This window comes from Syngnathoides biaculeatus, chromosome 15 (assembly GCF_019802595.1).
Source record: "Syngnathoides biaculeatus isolate LvHL_M chromosome 15, ASM1980259v1, whole genome shotgun sequence".
Lineage (NCBI taxonomy): Eukaryota > Metazoa > Chordata > Actinopteri > Syngnathiformes > Syngnathidae > Syngnathoides > Syngnathoides biaculeatus.
Window position 1 is genome coordinate 8,123,044 of NC_084654.1, and position 24,900 is coordinate 8,147,943.

The 24,900-nt window shown below is 39.3% G+C and overlaps 1 protein-coding gene across 5 annotated transcripts in view; it reads right to left on the reverse strand.

Annotated features, from left to right (window-relative positions):
- Window positions 1-24,900, reverse strand: part of rbks (ribokinase) — a 48,477-nt gene that overhangs the window by 13,642 nt on the left and 9,935 nt on the right. For 4 of the 5 annotated variants that reach the window (XM_061843120.1, XM_061843117.1, XM_061843119.1 and 1 more), the window contains 5 exons: window positions 20,463-20,595; window positions 19,120-19,183; window positions 17,341-17,403; window positions 10,123-10,287; window positions 3,394-3,485 (listed from right to left, as the gene is read on the reverse strand). In XM_061843120.1, the coding sequence (XP_061699104.1) occupies window positions 3,394-3,485; window positions 10,123-10,287; window positions 17,341-17,403; window positions 19,120-19,183; window positions 20,463-20,540 (462 nt within the window). In that variant the 5' untranslated portion in view covers window positions 20,541-20,595. The remainder of the gene's footprint in view (window positions 1-3,393; window positions 3,486-10,122; window positions 10,288-17,340; window positions 17,404-19,119; window positions 19,184-20,462; window positions 20,596-24,900) is intronic. The other variant, XM_061843121.1, reaches the window with a different exon arrangement.

The window sequence follows — 24,900 nt, forward strand, 5'->3', positions numbered from 1 at the left end:
TACTAGTGTCAACTGCCAGTCTGAGGTTCCGATCCTTCTTATGTTTTTGTGCAATGCCAAAGTGAACAATGACTTGGACAAGTTCAGAAATAAACCACAGTGTATCAATGCTTTGAGAGCCCGCAGCTATGCAGTTTTGTCAGATGCAAAAAAAAAAAAAAAAAAAAAAAAAAGAGGCGTTTTGTTAGTCATCTGCTTCACACCAGGGCAATGATCTACACTCCCTGAATCCCTCTTTGTATAAGAATAAGACCACGTTAAAGTTTCTGGGGGGTTGAGTAAGTGCTCACACACAAACACATACCTTTGTTACTACAGAAGAGCACAATTAAAGAAAATATAATATACACATTAAATACACTGCGAAGGTGGATGCTTTTATGATATTAAGTTGTACGTTCATAGCAATTTGTTCTATTTGTTTTGATCCCTTTTATTATAATGCAGACTTTCATGTAGCTCAGAGGTATACTAAAATAAATGTTTTTTACATTACAGATGTTCATGAAAACGAACAAACCTCAATTCTAAAAAAAGTTGAGACATTGTGTAAAATGTAAATAAAAACAGAATACAATTATTTAGAAAATCCTTTTCAACTTACAGTGGGTAGAGAAAGTATTCAGATCGCTTAATTTTTTCACTCTTTGTTATATTGCAGACCTTTGTTAAACTCAGTTCATTTATTTTCCCACATTAATGTAGATGGTACCCCATATTGACAGGAAAAACTAAATTGATGAGATTTTTGCAGATTTATTAAAAGAGGAAAACTGAAATACCAGACAGCCATAATTATTCAGAACACTTTGCTGCCTTTTGAGCTAATACAGCAAATACAAAATTTAATTTAATTTGCACGTGCTTTGCGTGTGCTGAGGTGATGGCCCAACCTCAGCCAGACTCTGCCTCCAGCGGCCCCAAGATAAATTGAGTTTGAGACCCCTGATTTAAGGATTATGGAGGCCACTGTGCTCTTAGGAAGCATAAGTTCACGAGAACTTTTTTTTGAGCTCTTCAAGCAGTTCGTTTCACCTCATCATTTTCATTTGCTCTGACAAATACAGTGAGCTGTAATCGCTGTATTCTGTTTTAATCTAGTTTTACACAAGGGCCCAAGTTCATCGGAATTGGGGTTTGTCAATACAGTCTTCTGAAATCAAATAAAAGGACTGGCTCAAAATAAATAGATACATAAACAAACAAACCAATAAATAAATAAATGAAGTTTTCTTTTGATTCACACTTTAAGGGAGAAATTAATTTAAGAATATGCTTATTATTATAACAGTACAGTAATGGAGAATTGTAATGCACCCCAATGAAAAGTCCCCGTGACCAACAGTAACTATATAACTTTGTCAAGAAATTACACTTTTACGGAAGATGGGGGGTTTCCCGTTCCAAATGGATACGGTACTGTATATGACATTGTTAATACTGAAAAAGCGGCATATGTTTCTGTCCCATAAACTGAGTGTGGGGCTGGGCGATATGACGTAAAATCAATATCATGGTATAAATTGAATCCCCTCATGGTAACGGTATACATTGTGTTATAAACTATAGGATGAAAATTAGAATGGACGAATTTTTGAATGGCTTGTATATATCTTAAACAAGGCGAAGAAAATGTAGCACTATATGGTGCAAACAAACACAATTAGCCTTGCTGATAGTAGCAGTATTGTATAGTAGTTTAGCATAGTATTATTCTTTTCTCCCACCTAACTCTTATCCTTCCTCTGCAACATGTACAGAGTCAGGGTTGACAACGGGGCCATTGAAGGCACCTTTCTCGTCTGTGACAGTGTGCATGTCATTTTTAAAAAAATTCCCTTCCAACTTCTTTTCCCTCCTCATTTTCTCCCCTGAGTGCCGCCATAGCCACGCAGCTGAAAGAGGCATGCCGTATCTCTCATTTGTTCATACAGTACCAATGGCCACTCGGATCATGCAGTGAGCTGGTTCAGCGCATGATATGAATACATTTTTATGCTTGGGAAGATATGATTACGAAATCAAAAAACGTTATTGCGATTAGTCAGTTGAGTCAAAATCTATATGTTGTACATTGTATGCCGTTTAACTATGCACCACTAATCGAGGGCTAATGCAAATATGGCACAGTGAATGGCATAATCCCGTGAGGTGTGTACTGGTGAGTGTAAACACGGCCAAGTTAATTAGCAGTCAATCAAAACAGCTTAATTCATTCTTTTTTTTATTTTTTTTTTAAACAATGAGCAATGTCTCGCATGCATGGACAGAATGATTTGTACTCAGTTGGGCTTTGTCACTTAACTGGTGTGGCAAAAGATGTAATTAAAAAAAAAAAGATGACCTGGTGATAACTGCGAGCGACTTGAATATATGCCACATCTGCAGACCATGAATCTAAAACCAGCCATGCAGAATGGTGGTAAGATCCTATGTAAGCACAACTGCCCTGGGGGTCAGGAAGATCTTCTTGCAAGGATCATCTACAATGTCTTTTACTAACTTTTTAAATGGTGATGTTAGGATGAATGAGGTGAGGTTTTTTTTTTTTTTTTTTGGTGGAGGGGTGGAGTGTGTTCTGGTCAGTTGGGACATGAAATTGAAAAGAAGATCAACCGAAACTCTTGGTGAATGAATAGGTTAATAAAACTGCTAGAACAGCGTGTGTGTGGTGGTATGCACGGTGAGAAATACAAACTCATGCCCCCCCATCTAAGTATGCTACATTTTAACATGACTGCTGCTCTTATTCTTTTGCCATTGCTCCCTATCATTTACACAAACCTGCCCATATGGCGTTTTTCTGCTCAATAACACTACATCAAATAGCAGCTGACGTTAATCCCCAAGCGACAATTGACTCAGTCATAGAGCACATCTGCCCTGTTCTGGTTATTATGATTCCCAGCTAACACACCTACTTTCACTCATCTGTCATCACCGGAGAGATAAGACATGAAGTCCCATGACTGTAAAAGGGTGGAGAGACCGATTCCCATCATCATACCAGAAGGTTTGCATGTATATCTTAAGGACAAAGTGAGGCAATTGATGTACAGTCATGATGCAAGAGATATATAGTAGGTGAATCACTGTGGGAAGGAGTTTACATGTGGGGACTCATAACTTCTCAAACCTCAGAATTCCTTTGTTTATGTGCACAACACAGCTCCTTCAATATTGATAATGCATAAAATATGCATTCCTGTCAGTTTTCAAGAATGTACGCTCAAATGATTACAAACTGAGAACTTGCCAACACATGATGAAATGGTCAGATTGCAGAGGTTTGGCGATGTTTCCAAATTAATTGCCAATTAATGGCCAAGGATAATGAATGCAAATTACTCATCTACAAAAATAAAGAAGCTTCATATTGATGTGATTCATCACCTCTGACTCATTGCAGCAAAACACATCAGAGACGAGATAGAAATCAGGATCCAAGTCAGGGATAGCTGGCGCTGGGTTGAAGATTGTTGTAACTGTAACAACAACAAAAACGTGTCAGTAGTCAATGTTATTGATCATGTCATCTGAAATTTTGTTAATTCTTAGTCATCATGTGGTATTGTATTAAAACACATCCACCCATCCATTTTCTGAACCGCTTATCCTTACTACGGTTGTGGGCCTGCAGACTCTGGGTGAGAGGCAGGGTACACCCTGAACTCGTCACCTGCCGATCACAAGGCACACATCTCACAACAAATGACATTCACATTTACACTAACGGGCAATTTATAATGTTTTCCAATTAACCTACCTTGCATGTTTTTGAGATATGGGAGGAAAGCATGAAAACGCCAAACCAGCGAGGCCTGATTAGAACCCGTATCAGAACTGTGAGGCAAACGTGTTAACCAGTCCTCCACTGTGCCGTCTATTAATATACAAAATATTTAAATTTTTGTAACACCTCAAAATGCAAGATCCAGTAGTGGCCTTTTCCTAAAAAAAAAAAAAAAAAAATTACATAATGTAAGCAGATTTATTCAAAGTAGCACGACTTCACCAGTGTCCCAATACGTTTCAAGTATCAATACATTCCCTAATTACTTGCTAATTCAATTCATACTAATGGTAGGTACCGTAACTTCTTGAAGAATCAGAGAAGAGATTGTGATTGACTTATATGATGCTTGAGATCATTAGCGGCGATATTGAACATAAACATGAGCATAAAATGAATCCAGAATGTACATTAATATAAATAACATTAATATGAGCAGTGAGTGTCATTTCTACTCCTTCAGTGCTTTACTATCAAGGTCTAGAATTACTTAATTTAAAATTTCAATGGAACAAAACATCATAAGCTCCTGGGGATTGCTGTACAGAAGAAAGCTCAAGTGGAAACGCTTCTATAAAAAGGCACCTTTTCAAACGATTAAATTAGCACTGGAAAGAAAATACTTGAAAACTGGCTAGTAGGAACAATCTCAAATCCTGGAGCTGTAACCCTGGCATCCCAGAGCAGCATGAATCCGTGCAAACAACCAATGAAATCACTTACAGTACGTAGATATGACAACGTGTGAGTGAGATGCATCGTGACTTTTTCTGTTTATGTTCAAGAACACAGCAGAGAGATTTTTCTAATCATCTCTACATGTTGACTATGAGAGCCTCATGCATATTCACGAGCAGCAAGTATTAATGCATCTAATACCACCATTTCTTTGTGCATGTGAGGATAAGCCCAGCTTGACTAAGAGCTTAATGATCGTACCGCTGTATACAGAATAAAGCCTCATGCAACTCTGTGTACATGAGTGTGTGAGGGATATGTATATTCTGGGACGGCGATATCAAAGTCGATTCTGTACAACTGTGTGTACCCAGTTGGTGAATGCATGTGTGTGTGTTTGTGTGGGCATAGAGAAGAGCATCAGCGTGGATTTGCATTGCGGTTGGGTCACCTGGCGCTTTGAGCCAGACGTTGGGTGAAAGTGGAAAAATGCTACCATTTCAACATAAACAGTCACAATGTTCATGTCACATGACTCATAAGCCGCTCAAAAATATTGGAACAGTCATAGGCCATTGCGTTGTAAACATTCAGGTTTTACAATATAAGATAAATGATAGGTGTTTTTTTGCCCAGATGTGTCATTACACACACTGATTATTAAAAAACTGTCTCATAAAGCTAAATCTCTACGTATAGGGCCAGAGATTGTTACAAATCTGATTTTGATTATTTAGGCTGTAATTCGATTTAATTTCAATACAATATTGACTTGAATGGTGATTCATTAAGTAGAACCAAACAAAGAGACTAACTCTGGTTTTTTAAGATTTTCACATCACCTCACATTCTTGAGCATTAAAACATCTGAAAATGTTCTTTTGCACAAAAATAGTTTGTGCATAGGGAGAACAAAAAAATGACAGTTCTGTCAACAGCGACAGTTCACTTAACACTAACTTATGCGGACTACACCCTGTTCTGGTCGCAGTCACCCGCAGGGAAGATACAGCATAGACACCATCACCGAGTGGCAACAGAATCCGAACTACCTACATTTTTCAAATTACCATTTTTTAAAATTTTTCAGTTTGTTTGGCCAAACGCGGCCTTCGTTCACACAATGTGAATTACGTGCAAAGCAAATTCAAAGCAATATTTAAGCCCAGGACTATTATTTATCAAATTTGGATTTTGCCAATAAAAACTACATTTATATTACAGGTGTAATTATCATGAAAAGAGTCTTTATGGGTGAAAATGATGGACAATCAAATAAAGTGATTGGCCACAGATAAATCCATTTGGAATTTCCTGAACAACAAAAAAAAAAAACAATTTTGGACTACAGTGAAGAAAACAAGTATTTCAACACCCTGATATATTGCAAGTTCTCCCACTTAGAAATCATGGAGGGGTCTGAAACTTTCATCGTAGGTGCATGTCCATTGTGAGAGAGATAATCTAAAAAGAAAAATCCAGAAATCACAATGTATGATTTTTTTTAATGATTTATTTGTGTGATGCAGCTGCAAATAAGTATTTGAACACCTGAGAAAACCAATGTTAATTACAGAGGTCAAACGTTTCCTGTAGTTGTCTACAGGTTTGCACACACTGCAGGAGGGATTTTGGCTCACTCCTCCACACTGATCTTCTCTCGGTCAAACAGGTTTCTGGGCTGTCGCTGAGAAACACGGAGTTTCAGTTCCCTCCAAAGATTTTCAATTGGGTTTAGGTCTGGAGACTGGGTAGGCCATGCCAGAACTTGATATGCTTCTTACGAAGCCACTCCTTGGTTTTCCTGGCTGTATGCTTAGGGTCATTGTCATGTTGAAAGACCCAGCCACGACCCATCTTCAATGCTCTGACTGAAGGAAAAAAGTTGTTCCCCAAAATCTCATAATACATGGCCGCAGTCATCCTCTCCTTAATACAGTGCAGTCGTCCTGTTCCATGTGCAGAAAAAGGGTTAGCTGATAGTGTTCAAATACTTATTTGCAGCTGTATGACACAAATAAATAGGATTTTTCCACTGGATTTTTCTTTTTAGATTATCTCTCTCACAGTGGACATGCACCTACAATGAAAATTTCAGACTCCTCCATGATTTCTAAGTGGGAGAACTTGCAATATAGCAGGGTCTTATAATATTTATTTTCTTCACTGTAAGTAACAGGTAAACACCAAGGAAAACAATACCAGTTGACAACAGTTGAGAGTTGCAAAGAGAGACCCTAAAACAACCGTTAGTGACAGAGAATTCCAGAGAGCAGGAGTTAAGGTTACCAAATCACTAGTTGTCAGAAGACATAATGAGCAAAAAGTATATAGGCTAAAGCACAAGATGCTCACCACTTTGCAAGAAGAACAGGAAGGCCAGGGTGGAATTTGCCAAACAGTACAGTTAAGCCTAAAATGGTATGTGACGAGGTTTCACAAAAATATACTTAAAAAAGCTATAATTCGAACTACCCTAAGAAGCCCAAGAAAGATAGGCTTGGGTTTTACTGATGACATAATATAAGACACTAACAGCAAAATAAAGTCATCTGTCTTTAGAAACAGCTGTGCAATCAAACTGATTAGGGGGTACTTCATCATATGGCAAGATCATGATCTATACCACCAAAGGAGTTCCTCAGTTATTGGTGGCAGTTTACCACTTCCAATAGGCTTATTCACCTACATATTTGGTGTTCTGAAAAAAATGTGCCACATACACAGTAAAACACTGTCTCTGAGTTGAAATATTATCTTTTAGCTAAGGGCACACACTTGTTTTCCACAACTAGAAGAAAACAGCTAGCTGCCACAAACAATCACCAGTGAGATCCACCCTGCTATTTGTTTTTAATGAAAGACAGAGTCACCATAGGCCCAGTAGTGTATAAGGCATTATGAGGTCTCTCTCATTGCCTAAAATGGGTGGGTCCTAATACAGCTTGATTAAGACAAGAAATGTGGTATAGAGTATAGATATTGCATAATTGTGTATATACACATATAATTGTTGATCCCTGGGGTATCTTGATGAAAGCATGCCACAGACAAGTTATTAAGGAAACTGGAGACTGTTTTGATTTGCAAAAAGAAATCATCTTCTCTAATCACTGACAGCAGGTACCACAATTATGTGACTCAATAAAAAAAATAATTATTTTTTTTAATTGGAGGAATGTTACATGGTATATATCACATTCTCAAACATGAACATAGATAATGTGAGTTTGATAGTTGAAATGGGAAATCGCTGCATCTTTTTGAAGTGACACATGTTTAAACTACTCCATTAGGTGTGAAAATCCATCATATAATATTACTTACTCATAATGTATCCTCATATTTATAGTTTTGTCATTTGTTTGAAATCATGGACTGAACCAAGGAGGGTGTAAAAATTTTTCATCTTCCTCTATCTGTTCCTGTATCTTCCATCTGTGCCGTGATCACAGTGTTGCGCCAAGCGTGATATTTCCAGTGCTGATGGAAAATAAATGAGCCCGGCGCTCATGAAGTGTGCATGTAATAAGCAATTGAGAGACTGCTATGGATGGAAGCTAATCAATATGCAGGCAAGAATGGCCTCTGTGAAATCCCAAATACGTACACAGATGCAAGACAAAATCTTCCAAGCTGATGTTGACATCATATTAGGGAGCATGTTGTTCTTACGTTGCTCTCATTTACCCTCTACTATCAGTGACACGACATAAACTTTAGCATGTAAACAGTGCATCCCAGTTGCTGACACAGATGTTGAAATTCTGGGATGCACACAAACTGATTCATGTCTGGTAGGTTCTACTCTCCATGTGTAAAATGTTGTGGTGGGGGTGTGGTGAATAATACTGCTTAAAAAAAGAGAGGTAAAAAAACATACTTGTAGACTGAAGAAAAATACAATATGGGAAATGGAAGGTGGGGAGTACACAACAAGTGAGTCATCATTAAGTACGGAAATTTTTCCAAGTGACTAATTAAATCTGGTGTTGAGAAATACAAAGGGAAGAAAGTGCAGGACGAAGACAGATTGAAGGCACAGAAAAGAAGAGAACCTACAGTTTTCTGCAGTTCTCTGGATTAAATTCATGCCATTATCTAATTAAACAGCATACAGGATTTTTCTAAATTCAAGACTTATTAATAGGTTATCTTGAAAAGTTTTTGCTGAAAGCTGGCATTTACAGAGCAATATGTTGCTTTCAGCGACTGACATTTGTGTAATTTGAGCAGTACTTCGTCTTTGCCATTATTAAGTCTTTACCGCCAAACCCATTAACGCTGGTTTTCTCCAGAGAATTCTATTTACGCGGTGCCGTGGTGCCACAACGTCGAGGTGGCATCTTTGCCAAGCTCATTCGCTCGGCTCGTCTCTCTCCTGCCACATGGTCGGTCTAATCACGTGGTACGGTACGAGAGAAGGAGCTCAGTAAAAAGAATGAAGCGTTCAGCGAGGCCATCTGGGTATCCCATCTGCAACACAGTTATGGCTGTGACGTTTTCATTCTGGCAATGTGCAGCGATCGATTAGTAGCAACAGGCCCTGATGAGAAGCTCCCCAGACGTCTTAATGACGCCCAAGGTTTCTAATAATAGGATGCTGTTAAAGATGACAAATTCTGTAACCTGGTAACGGTGACAAGGAGGAAGGAAACACAGGAAAAAAAACAAGTACAAGGCGGTGTGATAATGGTACACATTTGTACAGGTCAGATGTGATTACAAATTGTTTCTGTATATCAAGGAAGACATACTATGCATATTTTTCACAGTGCTCAGGTGTTTTAAACGGCCTATATTTTACTAACGGATTAATATATTTTTTGCCCAAGAAAATTAAACGGACAGTCATTTGTAATAATATAAATCTGTTGTGGACCAATCGGTAGATTAACTAATTGCACTGGGAAAGTCCTTCTTACATTTTACATGTCTTGGTGTGATGTGCTTCACAGAACTGGAGACCAAATGCCGCCTGCCGGTGTGGACAAAGGAATGTACCATTCAATAAAGTTTTAGTCGGTACTCATATTTTATATACAGTATCAACTTTTCAGGAAATAAAGAAACATGTTTGCGTTTCCAAACGTCACATTGCAGAAGTTGGTATTACATGTTGTATTGCTATTGCTATTGTATTGTTACAGATCCACTAAATTTATGTGCTAAAAATTAGCTCATTTATTACGCTATCATTGATTAAAGTGGGGCGGCATGTTTGATCAGGTGGAATGAGTTGGCCTCACAGTTATGAGGACCCGGGTTCAATCCCAGCCCTCCCTGTGTGGAGTTCACATGTTATCTGCCGTGCCTGCATGGGTTTTCTCCAGTCACTCCAGTTTCCACTCCACATCCCAAAAACATGCATTAATTGGAGACTCCAAATTACCCCTAGGTGTGAGTGCAGCTCTTTGTCTCGATGTGGCCTGGGATTAGCTGGCAACTAGTTCAGGGTGTACCCCGCCTCCTGCCTGCTGACAGGTGAGATAGGCTCCAGCACTCCCGCGATCCTTGTGAGGATAAACAGCTAAGAAAATGGATGGATGGATTTCCCATAATATTCCCTCTAATATGCTGTTGAAATGTTCTACGTCCAAAACTCAAAAGTTGAAATCATTGAAGAGTCCTTTGTGAAGACGTCCACTGACCTTTATTGTCTCGAGCCGTCCGTAATGCTTGCAAAGATATTTGGGCGGAAATCTCAAGCTGGCAAACCAATACTTTTGCAGAACTGATGGCTGAAAGAGCATCCTGAACCCCCTCTTTCCTAAGCAACATATTGGCACCAGACACGATCACAATGGCGTTCTCACCTGTTGTAGACAACCACATGGATTTGTGAGGATGACAGTTTACAGACTGAAATTTCAGTTAGACATAAAATTAATGCTGATGTGATTTTCTATGTACACATTTGCTGTCAATGGCTGCAAATGAACTTTATATTTCAGTTTAGAAGTAAGTAATATGTACAGGGACATTCCTGTATAAAGCCATCTGTGTTTCAGTTCCAAATTAACGAGTTAGTTAAATTATAACTGTAATGTCCAAAGATTTGAAATACTCTCCGTGTTTATGGAAAAATACAAAAATCTGATTTATTGTTTCCAGGAGATCCATTTGTAATCAACTATTTAGCATCACGGGAAGCTGGAACCTATCTCAGTTGATTTCTGGCTATATGTGGACTACATCCATCCTGGATTGGTCGTGGGTGATCATAAAGTCTACGGACTCTTGTTGAAATGCCAGGTTTTTAAGATATAAATCATTAAGTGACCTGCAGTACTAAACACATTTATTATCTGAGCTGCTTATCCTCACAAGAGTTCTGGGAGTGCTGCAGCCGATCTCAGCTATCTTGGGGCAGGAGGTGGGGTAAACCCTGAACTGGTCGCCAACCAAATGCAGGGCACATATAAACAAACAACCATTGGTTATAATATCAGGGATGAGAATTCCAATTGAGAAAAAAGTCTGAAAAGTAGCCGGGGGTCTGGGGGCCGCAGGCCCTCAGCATGGTGCAGGTGCAGCGACCCGTTGGGGCCTCACAGTTCTGAGGACCCGGGTTCGATCCTGGCCCCACCTTTGTGGAGTTTGCATCTTCTCCCAGTGCCTGCATGGGTTTTCTCCGGGCACTCCGATTTCCTCACACATCACAAAAACGTGAAACATTAATTGAACACTAAGTGTGATCGTGAGTGCGGCTGTTTGTCTCCATGAGCCCTGTGATTGGCTGGCAACCAGTTCAGGGTGTACCCTGCTTCCCCCCGATTGACAACTGGGATAGGCTCCAGCACTCCCCGCGACCCCTGTGAGGATAAGCAGTGAAGAAAATGGATGGATGGATAGAATTATAAGGGGGGGACATTCAAGCTCATGTTAAACGAGAATGAGCGCACACTTGACATCATTTAAAGTGCCTTTGATAAACCTCAAATAGAATTCAGTTCTTCTAGTATGCTTTTCTTTAAATTTTTGAAACAAAATTTTCCAGCAGAAGTCGTGGTCTGACAGGTACAGATAGCCTCTGCATCAAAAGGGATCCCATTGTTCAAAAGTAGCAGTCAGGAAAGGACTTCAAAAGAATGTCTGAGGAATTAAATATATGGAAGAAAGACAGTTTTTTATGAGTAAAAAAATTAAAACTACTAATTATTCTTTTATGGCAAGTACTGGTTAATTTGTACATGTGAAGATCTTTAAATGTCTGGGCTAAGGGGTACAGTCGAAGAGGAACGCTTTATTTTGCATGTGTGTGTGCGCGCGCACACACACACACACACACACACACACACACACACACAAATTGCAACAACACGTTTAAATCTCTCTAACATGAGGGAAATTGTGTTAGGGTTCAATGAAACCATGGTTGAACTTTTTGGCCATAATTCCTAAAAGTATGTTTGCCGCAACACAACACTACTCATCACAAAAGACCATGGCAAAAGTGAAGCATTGTGGTGGCAGGATAATGCTTAGGGGCTGTTTTTCTTGAGATAAAACCAGGGGATTCCTCAAGGTGGAGTGAAGAAACTCTTAGAACAAATAGTTCAGGTTTCTGCCAAAAAGCAAAAAATAAAACAAACCAAAACAAAGGAGAACCCTCCGAGACCAGCTGAACATTATTTGGGGTTAAGCAGAAGCACATGAAATAGTGGCAGGTGTGTGGTGACTCCATTTAACCATTTAAAAAGTTTTTCAATGTGCTGGTTTATTCTGAACACATTCCCTGTTATAAGAGTGTGCAATGTTGTGCAACCACATAATCTCAATTTTTTTATTTTTACATTTTATAATCTACATATATAAAATTACATGTCAAATTATTTATTCTCTTTTCAAGAAAAATACAGCATTTGAACACAGGTGTGTAGACGTTTATTTCCACTGTACAATGATAAGAGAACTATCAACAAGTGTGAATTGAACTCACGCTGCCTGGTCTGAATTAAATGAGTCGAGTGGAACACTACATCAGTGACAACTTCAACTCAATTTTAAAAGAAATAAAAATTGTGTTTCACACTGACGTTTTGTGGATAATTGTTTCCACTATTGCCAAAACAGAAGTACAAAGTACAAAAGTCTGTAGTACTATTGAAATGGATTTCATATTACAGTTAATATGTAGTGGCACGTCGAATGACTGGTTAGCACGTCTGCCTCACAGTTCTGAGGACTCGGGTTCAAATCCGACCTCGACTGTGTGGAGTTTGCATGTTCTCCCCGTGCCTGCGTGGGTTTTCTCCGGGTACTTCAGCTTCCTCCCACATCCAAAAACATTGATGGTAGGTTGATTGAAGACTTTAAATTGCCTGTAGGTGTGAATGTGAGCGCCGATGGTAGTTTATATGTCCCCTACGAGTGCCTGTAGAGTAGTAGAGTGCAGACCTCCACCCAACTAAACTGACATAAAACTAGAATTATCAAAGATTTTTCCTCAATACTGCAGATAGATCAATATATAAGTGGTGGGCCATCAGTCCCATCTCTGATGGTCTATCAGAAACATGGACATTTACAACTCAAATTTTAATTTGGTTCCAGGAAATTGTATTCATTAATTCCCAACAGTATAGTCGCTTCTATTATAGTAGTGTTTCCCTTGGCTGCAGTGCTTCCAGTATGTGTATACGGATGTTATATTTTTCTTTTTTGCCAGATTTGTCAGATTTGATAACATCAGCAATTTCCCTCTGACTCGCTGGCCAGAGCAAGCCACTTTCTACTAGCAAAGCCCATCAGATAATCTTTACACATTAATAAATGCCAAAATAGTTGTAAATATGCTTTAGTATTATGATAAAGTTTAGATTTTCCATAGTGATAACATTAATAAAAAGAGAAGTTTCTTTCGGCTTGTCCCTTTCGGGGTCGCCACAGCGTGTCATCTCAGAAGAACGCACATATTTGTATGGCACAAGTTTTACGCCGGATGGCCTTCCTGACGCAACCCTTCTCAGGGAGTGGAGACCCCGGTGGGATACGAACCCACAACCCCTGGTTTACCAAACCAATGCTCTAATATACTGCAATAACAAATATGAACCTGCAACTTTAAAGTCCTAATCCAGAGGAAATGTATTTTATTTGTCTATCATACAAATGAGGCTAAAATTTAATTAAAAAAATATAAAAAAAACTCTAAACACAACAGAAGTGAAATATACTAGCATCAAAGTCAGTCTCGAGATTTTGTTCGAAATGTCGCTTAGATTCGGCAAGTTCCGGTTCTTTCCGGAATGTGACGTCAAGTCACGACAACATTTAGCAAGAAAGTAAAAAAGCTAGCAAAGATAATGAGGAAGTGTGTTGTATACGGGTGTTCTGCGTCAAACGCCGACGGAGTCAGCTTACATGAATGGTCGAAAGATGGACAGAAAGGCAGGTTATGGACCAGGTTTGTGAAGTCAAAGCGCGTGCACTGGACTTTCAAATCAAAGTGGACAGTAATATGTTCCAAGCGTTTCACGGAGGACTGCTTTGAAAACGCGGTAGAGCGTTCACTTGGCTTCGGGAACAAGTAAGTACACACGTGTTCAATTGTTTAGTATTGACAGTATCTACCTCGTTTTGAATGTAAGTGCAATACCGATACAGATATATATGTCATCTAATCCGTATCCATGTGATGTTTAGGAAGTACCGGAATTTGTACACTGTATAAAGTTAGTGTACTGTTGACGCTGAGGGCTTCCTCAGATTCGACTACGGCACTGTGTGCTCTCAAATGTTCGGTGCATTATTTAAAATACGGGCTCAATGCATGTAAATAACGCGAAGAATGCACTATAAACAATGGACATTACTCTGATCTGACAGACAAACTGGCCAAAGTTGTTTCCTCGTGCCTGTCCAACTATCCACTTGTCCCTTTCACCGGACAAAGAGAATTCGTAACCCGAAATGTAACAGACGAATTTATGAAAAACGAGAAAGATTAAGAGTAAATTCAATCATCCAGTTTTCTTGTACATGCAGTCCTCAGATTTGTGAATAGGGGGTCAGATAAATTTTAGAAATCTAAACTCATTTCAATGATTATTGGTGTGGTATGATTTCCAAATCCATGTTAAAAAATACTCTACCTATAGGATGAAGGACCAGGACAGCAGTATCTGCATATGTATGAAGTAATGTAATTTCCATGTTTCAGGGTATGTGGAACACCTGCTAGAAGAGCTCCGGACCCTCTGTGTTATGCAGACCCAACGATTTCTTCTGCTGAACCCCAAGCACCACCACCTCTCAGTAGCCAGTACACAAAACCAAGCAGAGACTTGGCTATTCGAGATCATTTTTCAAGATTTTCAAATCAAAGCTGTTGAAATATGTGAAAATGAAAAAAAAGTTTACAAATTTGAAGAAGCCGATTTCAAAACTGTGTCCGGTTTGCTAAACTAAAACTAAATACTATCCTGATGAAACTTGCGTCAGACGTTTTATGTTACGAACCTCTGACGCATGCTGATTAATCAGTCATGTTGCATGATGCAAAAAAATTAATGCATTAGTATGGTCTGTTCAATAGTCATTTTCTCAACTTGTGTGAACCTCTTTAAGTAAAAGCAAGGTGAGGTGGCATACTCTGGATTTGAACTCTCCAGCTCCTATTGACATTTTATGGAATTAAACTCATATTTAGCATGTGCATATACAAATGTTTATTGAGTGATGGTTTCATCTTCAGTGGTTTGTAAAAAAATAACTTGGTTTAGAAACATTTTCAGTGCTGTGATACTTACAGATGATTCCACAAATTCTTCAACCATTTCGCTTCCTCTCATTAGAGTCAACTTGAAAAGTAAAATTTTGAACCAGAACAACAAAAGATATTTTAGAGTCCAAACTGTCACATAATGGCAACAATGTCCATCAATTATTAGTCAAGGATCAAAAACTACACTTTAGTTGTCATGCAAAGAAAAGGGTAATGTTCATTAGCTGGGCATAAATCCTGTAAACACGGCATCATCTTCAAGTCCTGGGGATGGAAATTCTGCTCGGATTCTCTGCACACCACATGATGGTATAACAACCCTGTTGCTCTTGCCGAGAGGCCCCTAACGCCACCTCACCAAATGTCTGTAGGCCACGTGACGATTTCTTTCATGTCCTTCTCCTGTGAAGCCGTTTCTGCCATAATGGTATTCAAACAGGTATTGAGAGATGCCAGGCTGTCTCTAATACAAATCGGTTTAGGGAGACTGGGTGAAAGCCTTCGTGGTTAACAATGCAAGCCGAGGCAGTTCCATCCAACTTATGGGCAGTTTCTGGAATTTCCTTACAGCAGCGGCATTTTCTCTGGGAAGGCATTGACTGGAAATTTCCACATTTACACCTGGGTAAAAAATACTATCAGTTAAAATAATGTCATTTGGTTTCTTTTAAGCACAAAGTTGTATTTCATTCCTATCTTTTGCTCGCCCAGATAAGGTTGTAATAATGCCGCTGTGGCGTAAAGCCCCATCATTTATTCATTCATTATCTTCTGACTAAAAAGTGAAAACATGACACTCTTGAATGTATGCAAAGCTACCCAACAACAATTAAGAAATGGATGATGTTAAATTTATAACTTGCCCCTTATGTCCTTCTAATACAGATAGATATACAATTTAGATATTTCTATGTATATGGCTATTAGCTACAACTGCTCATTTAGTTTAAATAACAATAATCACTGGCTAAATGTAAGTGTACTGTACTGTCCAACTCAGAGCGCACTATAGATGTGATCTTTAAATGCAGAACGATACCAAAGGTTTCGATTTTCGTTTTACGCCTTGCCTACTCAGTCTCAAGTACATCAACAACAAATGACTCACTGTTGTGTGCAAGCAGCATCAGACATTTAAACGTGTTTGAATGAAATTATTTTGTCAACAAGGTGTACAAAGATTTCTTGAGGCACCTACCAGTCTATGTTTTGGGTGCGAAGTTCCACGTCAACTTGGTCAGGTCTTGCTGATTCCTGTACTTGTGTTGAGTTCGTCAACTCCGGTTCGAACATGTAAGGTTGAATTACACCAGTTTTTCTAACATGGGAAGCATTAGAAAATTCCTCCTCTTCAGTCCTATCTCTTCCACAAAGCATTCCATAAAAAAATCTTTCATCACTGCTGTCTATCTCCTCGAGATACCACTTGCAGCATGTATGATTGTCTTTGTAGGAAGCCATTTTTGTTACTGGGGCTGTCTTTGTGTGACGTCACATGGAAGCAGCTTCAACAGAGCCTCGGTTTGAAACAGACATCGAAGGCATTCGAATTCCAAAGAAAATGTGCACATTGGTGCTAATTTATTTCATTTCTGTGTGTTGAGAATTTTTCAAATGTTTTTTTATGAAATTTTAGCTACACTTGTATGATAGACAAATAAAATATATTTCCTCTGGTTTACCACTTTAAATATGATATGCTGAAGGATATGGAAGGATAAATATGGACAAAATATGGAAGTTATCCTCACACACAGTATAATAGTAGTGTGCTGGTGAGAAAAGAGAAATGCAAATGCTGATGCACACCATCCATCCATCCATTTTCCGTACCGCCGATCCTCACCTGGGTTGCGAAGCAAACGCAATTTTTAAAATTAATTGACATTTTTTTTAATATCTAGGAAATATAAAAGTAGATCTCCATGTGAGCATTTAAAAAGTAATTTAGAATACACTGAGATGCATGATTGGAGCACTCATATGTGTGAGAGTGTATTATTTAATATATAGTTAACTGAAATGTGCGAGTCTGTGTGCGCACAGCAGTGCAAACAGGGAAGTGAGTGTGCTTCAAGTTGCTTCAAAGTCCTTTTAGGATCTCAGCTGTGGGTTGATAATTGGATCCAAAAGCCTTTACCTGCATCGGTGACAATGATGGAGGCAACGCCAGTGGCTGCACAAGATGTCTGTCCAACAAAGCCTAAGACAGTGAGGAATAATGAGATAACAATACTTCATTGTAATATTGTCACAATACCAACATTTTGTCTTTAATTCTACACCTGCAAAAACTCCAAATACGATGGTGAAATGATAAAAACCTAAAACACCAGTAAATCAGTTGAATCTCTGATGAAGAAAATTATGGAGGATATTCATAAAAACATATTATACATTATGTCGTGATAAAGTAAAACAAACTGAAAACTTACACAGAGGCTCAGCAGTAAAACATTGTAATCATGAAAAGTTTCTTGCAGCTGCTGGCGTTTAAAACCTTGTTAAAAAATAAAAAACGCCTTCACAGCCGAAGTGCATATTTCTCTTGTTCTTACTGTTTGGACAGTTTATCATTTGCCTGAGCAGAAAAGTTGAAATTGTGCTCAACAGAGCACAGAGGTGTACAGTATTGCGTTCCATCCATCCATTTTCTTAGTCGCTTATCCTCACAAGGGTGCTGGAGCCTATCTCAGCTGTCAACGGGCAGGAGGTGGAGTACACCCTGAACTGCTTGCAAGCTAATTGCAGGGCACATGGAGACAAACAGCCACACTCACAATCACACCTAGGGGCAATTTAGAGTGTCCAATTAATGTTGCATGTTTTTGGGATGGGGGAGGAAACCGGAATGCCCGGAGAAAACCCACGCAGGCATGGGGAGAACATGCAAAATCTCCACAGGCAGGTCTAGGATTGAACCCGGCACTTCAGAACTGTGAGGCCAACACGTTCCAGCTGCACCAGTGCCGTCCAGTATTGAGTTATTTGTAGGAAATTTGCCGTGTTCTGTTGTATGTATCATTTTGTCATCATTTTCAGGATTTTATACTATATTTTACTTGCACTATATACAGTATGTGTAGATTTATGTGGTAGATATTTTATAAGCAGTATAAGAAGTACAACTGCAGATTAAAATGTTTTCTAAGCAACAGAGTACTGATATATTATATACTCTGCTAACCAAAACCAATAATTCATCAATTGCCTCGTCAAATGCAACTAGTTGGAACCAAAATAAGTTACACTTGTTTTGCTTCCACAGTACATTAAGGCAAGTTGGTCAAATGTGTTAATTTTGATAACCTGTTGCTCAGCAAGATAGTTTGCCACTGAACTGTACTTGAGGTTTTGCCTCCTTTAGCCCTAGAAGCTTCACAGCATGCTTCGCACACAACCTTTGTCGTGTCTGTCTTCTGTTTATGTAAAATAATTCCAGATTTTCGGAACTCTGACCTTTCCATACATGACTCTTTCTTTTCGTTCTAACATTCTCCCACTCTGGCACACATGCCCAAAAAAGTGCTTTCCACTTTTGAAATAGAAGGACTGAAAAACGTGGTCTCATGTTTTGACACTAAGGTACAGGTCTCATACTTAGTACAATACTACTTCATTTGGTGTATGTTTTTAATTCTTGAAGCTTAAGTTGAAACAAGAAGTTAGCAAACAAAAGTTCTAGTCTACAATAGACTACATGTTATACACTGAATGACATGAAGGCACTCAATGAACATAAGCTATGAAAAATAATTTCACTTTATAAGAATAATTTTTTTGAAACTATTGAAACTTTCAGTGCACATAAAAACTCAGTCTATGGACGACCAATATACCAAACTAAAACGCGTGTCTTCTTATGTTATCTTGGGGAAAACAAATTTGGCATGTGATGGTGCGAAATCCTTCTTCTTACCCGTGTGCACGCCATTGTCCTTGAAATTTTGTATATAACTATCTCCAAAGGAGTCTTTACCAACCTAGAAAGATAGAAGACAAAACGATTACAACAAGGAAGGTGTCAAGCGGGGTCAGACTTGGTTAGCGGCAACGTTTGAAAAGTGTATACTTAAATCTCAGTTGGGTTAGATTTTCGTGCGCCCTGCCAGCATACTGGCATGGTGCCGCCGTCGAAAATGAGCAAAAACGAACACACAAAAGTCAACAAGAGCACACACGCGCAAACACACGACCAGCTGCGCCAAGCCTTGAAGACACGATTACCCCGCCTTTACGCCTCTTCATGCCCACCTCGCATCATTTTCCTTTCTTCCGTCCACATCTGTAGCTACTTTGGGTTGAGGAAGGGGTCCCCACCTTGGCCTGAGGCACCTACTTCGAACCCACGCTTTCCAAAAAACATGCCAAAATACGGGTACTTGTAGCTGTTTGTGATGATGGGTTGGGCTGGTATTGGCTGCTTGGCCCCAGTCTCTTTGAAGAATGGCCTTCTGTCTTGGATGTTTTTGATAAGCCAGGATGTCTATTTTTGGGTTTTCCCTATGCCCGGAGAGCTCCTCCTGCACTGGGTTGTTATCGATCGGCCCTCTTTGTTCTGACAGAGGTGGGGCACCGGTGCTTTAGTGCTTGGGTTGAAAGGCCACGCGATGCTTACTGATCGGAGACTTGGGGTTGTGTCGTATGGGAATAGGCTTGTTTGAAGGCGTGCAAGAGTGGGTGGCGTATGCACGCAGTCTGGTATTGATCAAGAGAAAATGAGACATGGAGAGTTTATGCAGGAAAATGAAGTTTTATGAGTTGTGAGAAAGTTGGTGGACTAACTGTTGAGTAAATAAAAAATTTAGGATAGTTGCAGTGTGTATACAGTTGCTGTCTCAAATTCCAGTTACAATAGCAAAGACCAGGTTTTACAGCACCTTGTTCTTCGTTTTGAAATTCTTTGATAACCAGCTATAACTACCAAGTTATTGTCAAGCACAGACCAAACTGTCAATAAAAGTAAAAAACAGCAAAGCATGATGTTCATATAACATCCGTCCATCTGCTTGCCAGTTAACAGGGTACTACTACCTGGTTCAGGGAGGATGGCGGACAAGTGGGGAATATGACTATGATTATGGAAGGCAGGACATTTCCATTGATGCCATCATGACCAGAATGGTGTAAATAAATTCCTATACGCAGAGCTTCAACTAAAAAGAGTGATGCTGGAAGGAATCTGTGCATTTGTTTCTACAATGCAACCACAGTAGTCATTTTGAGACTATTGTGGTTACAGTTGCATATTACTATACATACCTTTGCGACTATTGTGGTTTTAGCCCCGAGTCTTGCAGCTTGTATGCACTGGTTGGCCCCTTTTCCTCCAAAGCCCATGAAGAAGTTGTGACCGTGGATGGTTTCCCCTCCTTTGGGTAGCCTTGGCGATTGGCTGGGAATAAAAACAGAAACTTGTTTACAATATTACAATTACTTCACGTTGCCATCATTCCCTGGGTATCATTCACTGGAAGGTGGGGACATACATATAGTGTGTATCCTATGCTTGAACCACTTGAACCACTAAATAATGTCCACTGCAGATATTTTTGGACTAACCAGTTCCATACTTTATTTTTGGGGCGCACGTTGGAATAAGTTTTTTTTTTTACACTCCGTAGTGGGTTATTTTTTTATTGTATTTGTTTTTCTTCTATGTTTATTCTTCTCCTAAAACATGAGGTTTTACCTTGATCTGTTTATCTCTATCTGTTACATTAAAAGCACTATTTTACCAAGAAATCAGTCAGATATACTATATATAGGCGAGTGGGTCCAAAATTGCCAAACGATGCAACAAGCAAAGAGCTGAGTGGATGTCAAACTTGAAATGGCAGCACCAGCAAAAGCAGACTCATCAAAATTTGCTCCTCAAATTTTGTCATAGGTGCCATTTGAACAGCTGCCTGTCCAATCATAGAGTGAATAGAGGGTGAGTAATATGGGGAAAAGACATGCTGTGCGTCAAGACATTGTGGTTTGGCCTGAGGCCAATGGTGCCACAGGGCCAAATAATCTGTGGTTGCTAAAATATTGTCATTAACTGGACTTTCTTTTGGATGTAAGAACGTGTGGGCAAGTTTGTTTAAAGCAGGTGTGCTGTATTACAGTAAGTTCACTCAATTACTGCATTTCCAGTCACTGAGACAGGGACAACACTGGGCGTTGCTATAAATGCTGGTTTTGCATTGGTGCGTAAAAACACTAAAGTGCCAAATGTTAGAGCAGGATGTGAGGTCAGCGAGGCTGCAATGTGGTGAGAGGGAAATAGAACAAAGGCCTAACATCGATACACAACCACGCAATATAGACTGCTCCTTGTTCCCACCTGTGTAGTCAGAGCCCAGCTGAGAAAATTCTATACGAAAAGAATTACCTGTCAGTGTCACAGGGACCTCGGGAAGTTTTGCTCTCAAAGGAAATGCTAAATGAGATCTGGCATATTAATGACTGTGTCAGAAGCGCTGAAAAGAAATGCTGAATGCAATTGGTCTTGTGGGATTTTCAACCCTTTCGTAGTCGAGGTTAGAGATTATGATATACTGTACCAAAAATAATGTTTGAGATGTTAAATTCAGGCTCATTAAAATATAAATTGCACAAAAACATGAAATTGATTGTTTTTCACTAATGGCTACTCAAACGATATTTTAGATGGAGCTACAAGAAGATAAATTGTACTTTTATGTTTATTTGAACTATACAAAAATTGAACAAATAGTGCCTCAAGTGCAACCCCTGAACATTTTTCCCCCCAGAAGTGAATCAGGTATTTAGTGACTTTAAAAACACTTCTCACTCTTCTCTTGTTTGACCACATTCATACAAAAGATGGAAAAATGTGTGTGTCTGTGTGTGAGAGAAAGAGCGTGTGTGAGGGAGCTCGGGACATGTGTGTGGACTTAAACAACTATACGTGTTTATGTATGTGTGTATCTGTTTTCTAAGTGCTGCAGTGGTAAGCGGCTTGGAAAATGGATGGATCCTCCCCCCGCTACTCTTCTTGTTCAACAAAAACGACTACACCTCAATGCACCTGGCTATCAAACTCCTGAAGTTTGTAGATGACACCACAGTCATTGGGGCTCATCAAAGATGGTAACAAGTCTACGCACTGACAGGAAGTGGAGAGGGTGGAGCTTTGGTGTGGCTGACACAACCTGGAACTGAACGCCCTAAAGACTGTAGAGATGATTGTGGACTTCAGGAGACATCCTTTACACTAGTTGCCCGTCACGCTGTTCAACACTATTGTGTCAACCGTCGAGAACTTCAAGTTCCTTAGAATTACAGTCTTACAGGACCTGAACTGGAAGACAAACATCAACTCCATCCTCAAAAAAGTCCAGCAGAGTATTTACTTCCTGGGGCTCCAAAGAAAGCACGAACTGCCAAGACAGGTGCTGAGACAGTGCTCCACAGTGGTCATCAAATTAGTTCTGTGTACCTTCATCACAGTCTGGTTTAGGGCTGCCACAAAAAAATGACAAACTCTAACTGCAATGGACTATCAAAACTGCTGAAAGGATTGTCGGCACCACCCTATCGACCCTTGAGGACTTGTACGCTACCTGAAATAACACAATAGCAGCCAAATCCTCTTGGACCTGCCACATCCTGGTCACCAGCTCCTTGCCTCGGGCAGTCGCTACCAAACAATGCAAACCAAAACTAGCAAGCATTTCAACTGCTTCTTCTCTCTTGCAATTAACTTCTTTAACAGCTAATTTACAGTTCAATTGCAAAATGCTGCTAATTTTTTGTCTTGAATGTTTTCTTGTCACATTATGCCAGGTTATGTTCTGTGTTATGTGTCTCAGCAAACAAACTAAGCCCCGAGTGCTCCCTTTATCTGTGCGCAGAGACCACATCAGCAGTGCGCAATTGTGCACACGCACATTTAATCAAGAACATTGCTGCCAAGGCAATTATAATTACATATTATAGATTATTCATTAACTCAATGTAGTAGTCTGCATCATCTACACATCTGTTGTTGACATATACAAGCCTCTGGTACCTGAGGAGCATTTACACGACTTGCAGAATCTATCTAGTATCTGCAACATTTGTACAATCGACATTGTCCCAGATTATTGCACAACTAGTCAAAAAATTGCATACATTCCTTGAAGTCTTGGAGTGCCATCCTTTACACAATAGTCATTTTACTGGACATTGCTCTATTATGTATTCTAACTGCTCTAAATGCAAGAGGACTTTCCATCCTTTGCTCAATTGTTAAAAAAAAAAAGTGTTCCATTATTGCTAGATGACCAGTAACCCTTATAGATCCATGACAGTGACCCCAATATCCTGATGTCTCGAAAGAATTCTCTGTCAATTGACCGTCTGTCCAGTGTTGGACTTAACATGTTTATTCTACTATGGTGGCTCCACATGCTGGAAACAAATTCCTTGAGTGTTTTTAACATACCTGGCCAATAAAGATGATTGTGACCGTTCTCGCCAGTCAAAGGCGAAGAGGGCGGGTCATCAGTAAATACAATGGACATGATACTTTTTCAGGGATCTTGTTTGATTTGCATCCCGCATCTGAGATGCACAAAAATGAGCCGGGACTCATAAAACATGATGAGTCTGCATCTATAGACGCATAGCATTTCTTACCTACGTGTGTGTGTGTTACCCACTAAAAGTCGTTCCATAGATAAAACGGACACGGGAGTTTTTTTCTGGACTTGATAAATGTTTCTTGTAGTGATAACATCAGGTGCATTGCTCGCAATGCAGCAAGCAACTTTTGATCCGTCAATGCACAAAACTGGGACACTTAACTACAGTATTTACAGTATTAGGTTCGCTGTCCCGGGAGCTAAATAGGTAGTGAGCTAAGACGCTTAACAGCTTGTTCTGACTCAGACGATTGTGGTGATTTAAAACGTGTGAAAAACTGGCTGTTCACGTCTGGACCCAAAAGCAGTCCAAAAGACATCTTAATTAAACATAAAATGAGCTAGTGATAACAGCGGATGACTTAAATACATTAACTCATGAAATCCTACAGAACAAAAGCCAAACTTTACTATTTACATGGTGAATACCAAATATCTAGGCATTAATATCGCAGCAAAACTTGCAAAGCTAAATCATTTCAATGACATAACTCGACTTGGAAAAATACTGATTTAAAACATTGGAACAGCTTACCTATCTCACTTTTAGGGGGTTTAGCGATAGTAAAAATCAAAATGTTACCACAAATGAACTATTTATGTCAATGATCTCATTCAAACCCACATTAAAATGGTTACATATTGTAGACTCTGCCATTTTAAAATTTTACTCTAGGAACAAGTAAAAGAGAATCAGCCAAGCTACCCTTCATAAAGCAGAAGGGGGATTTGACACACCCAACTTTAAACATATTATTTAGCTAGGCAAATACATCAACCTCATTAAAATTAAATGGTTACATCCAAATGTTCAACAACAATCTTGGCTGGAACTAGAACAGATAGATAACAACAGTCCCAAATTTTCAGACTTGCCCTTTATCAGCACAAGTATAAAACATTTTTTTCTAAGCATACCATGATTGCAGCGACTTTATCATCTTCGTGTAAAACAGTCTAGTAACTGCACAATCTCAATTAGCACTATATCCATCCTCCCCAATCTGGCACAATCCCGATTTTGAGATTAACAAAATACTCCTTGACTGGAGCACATGGGA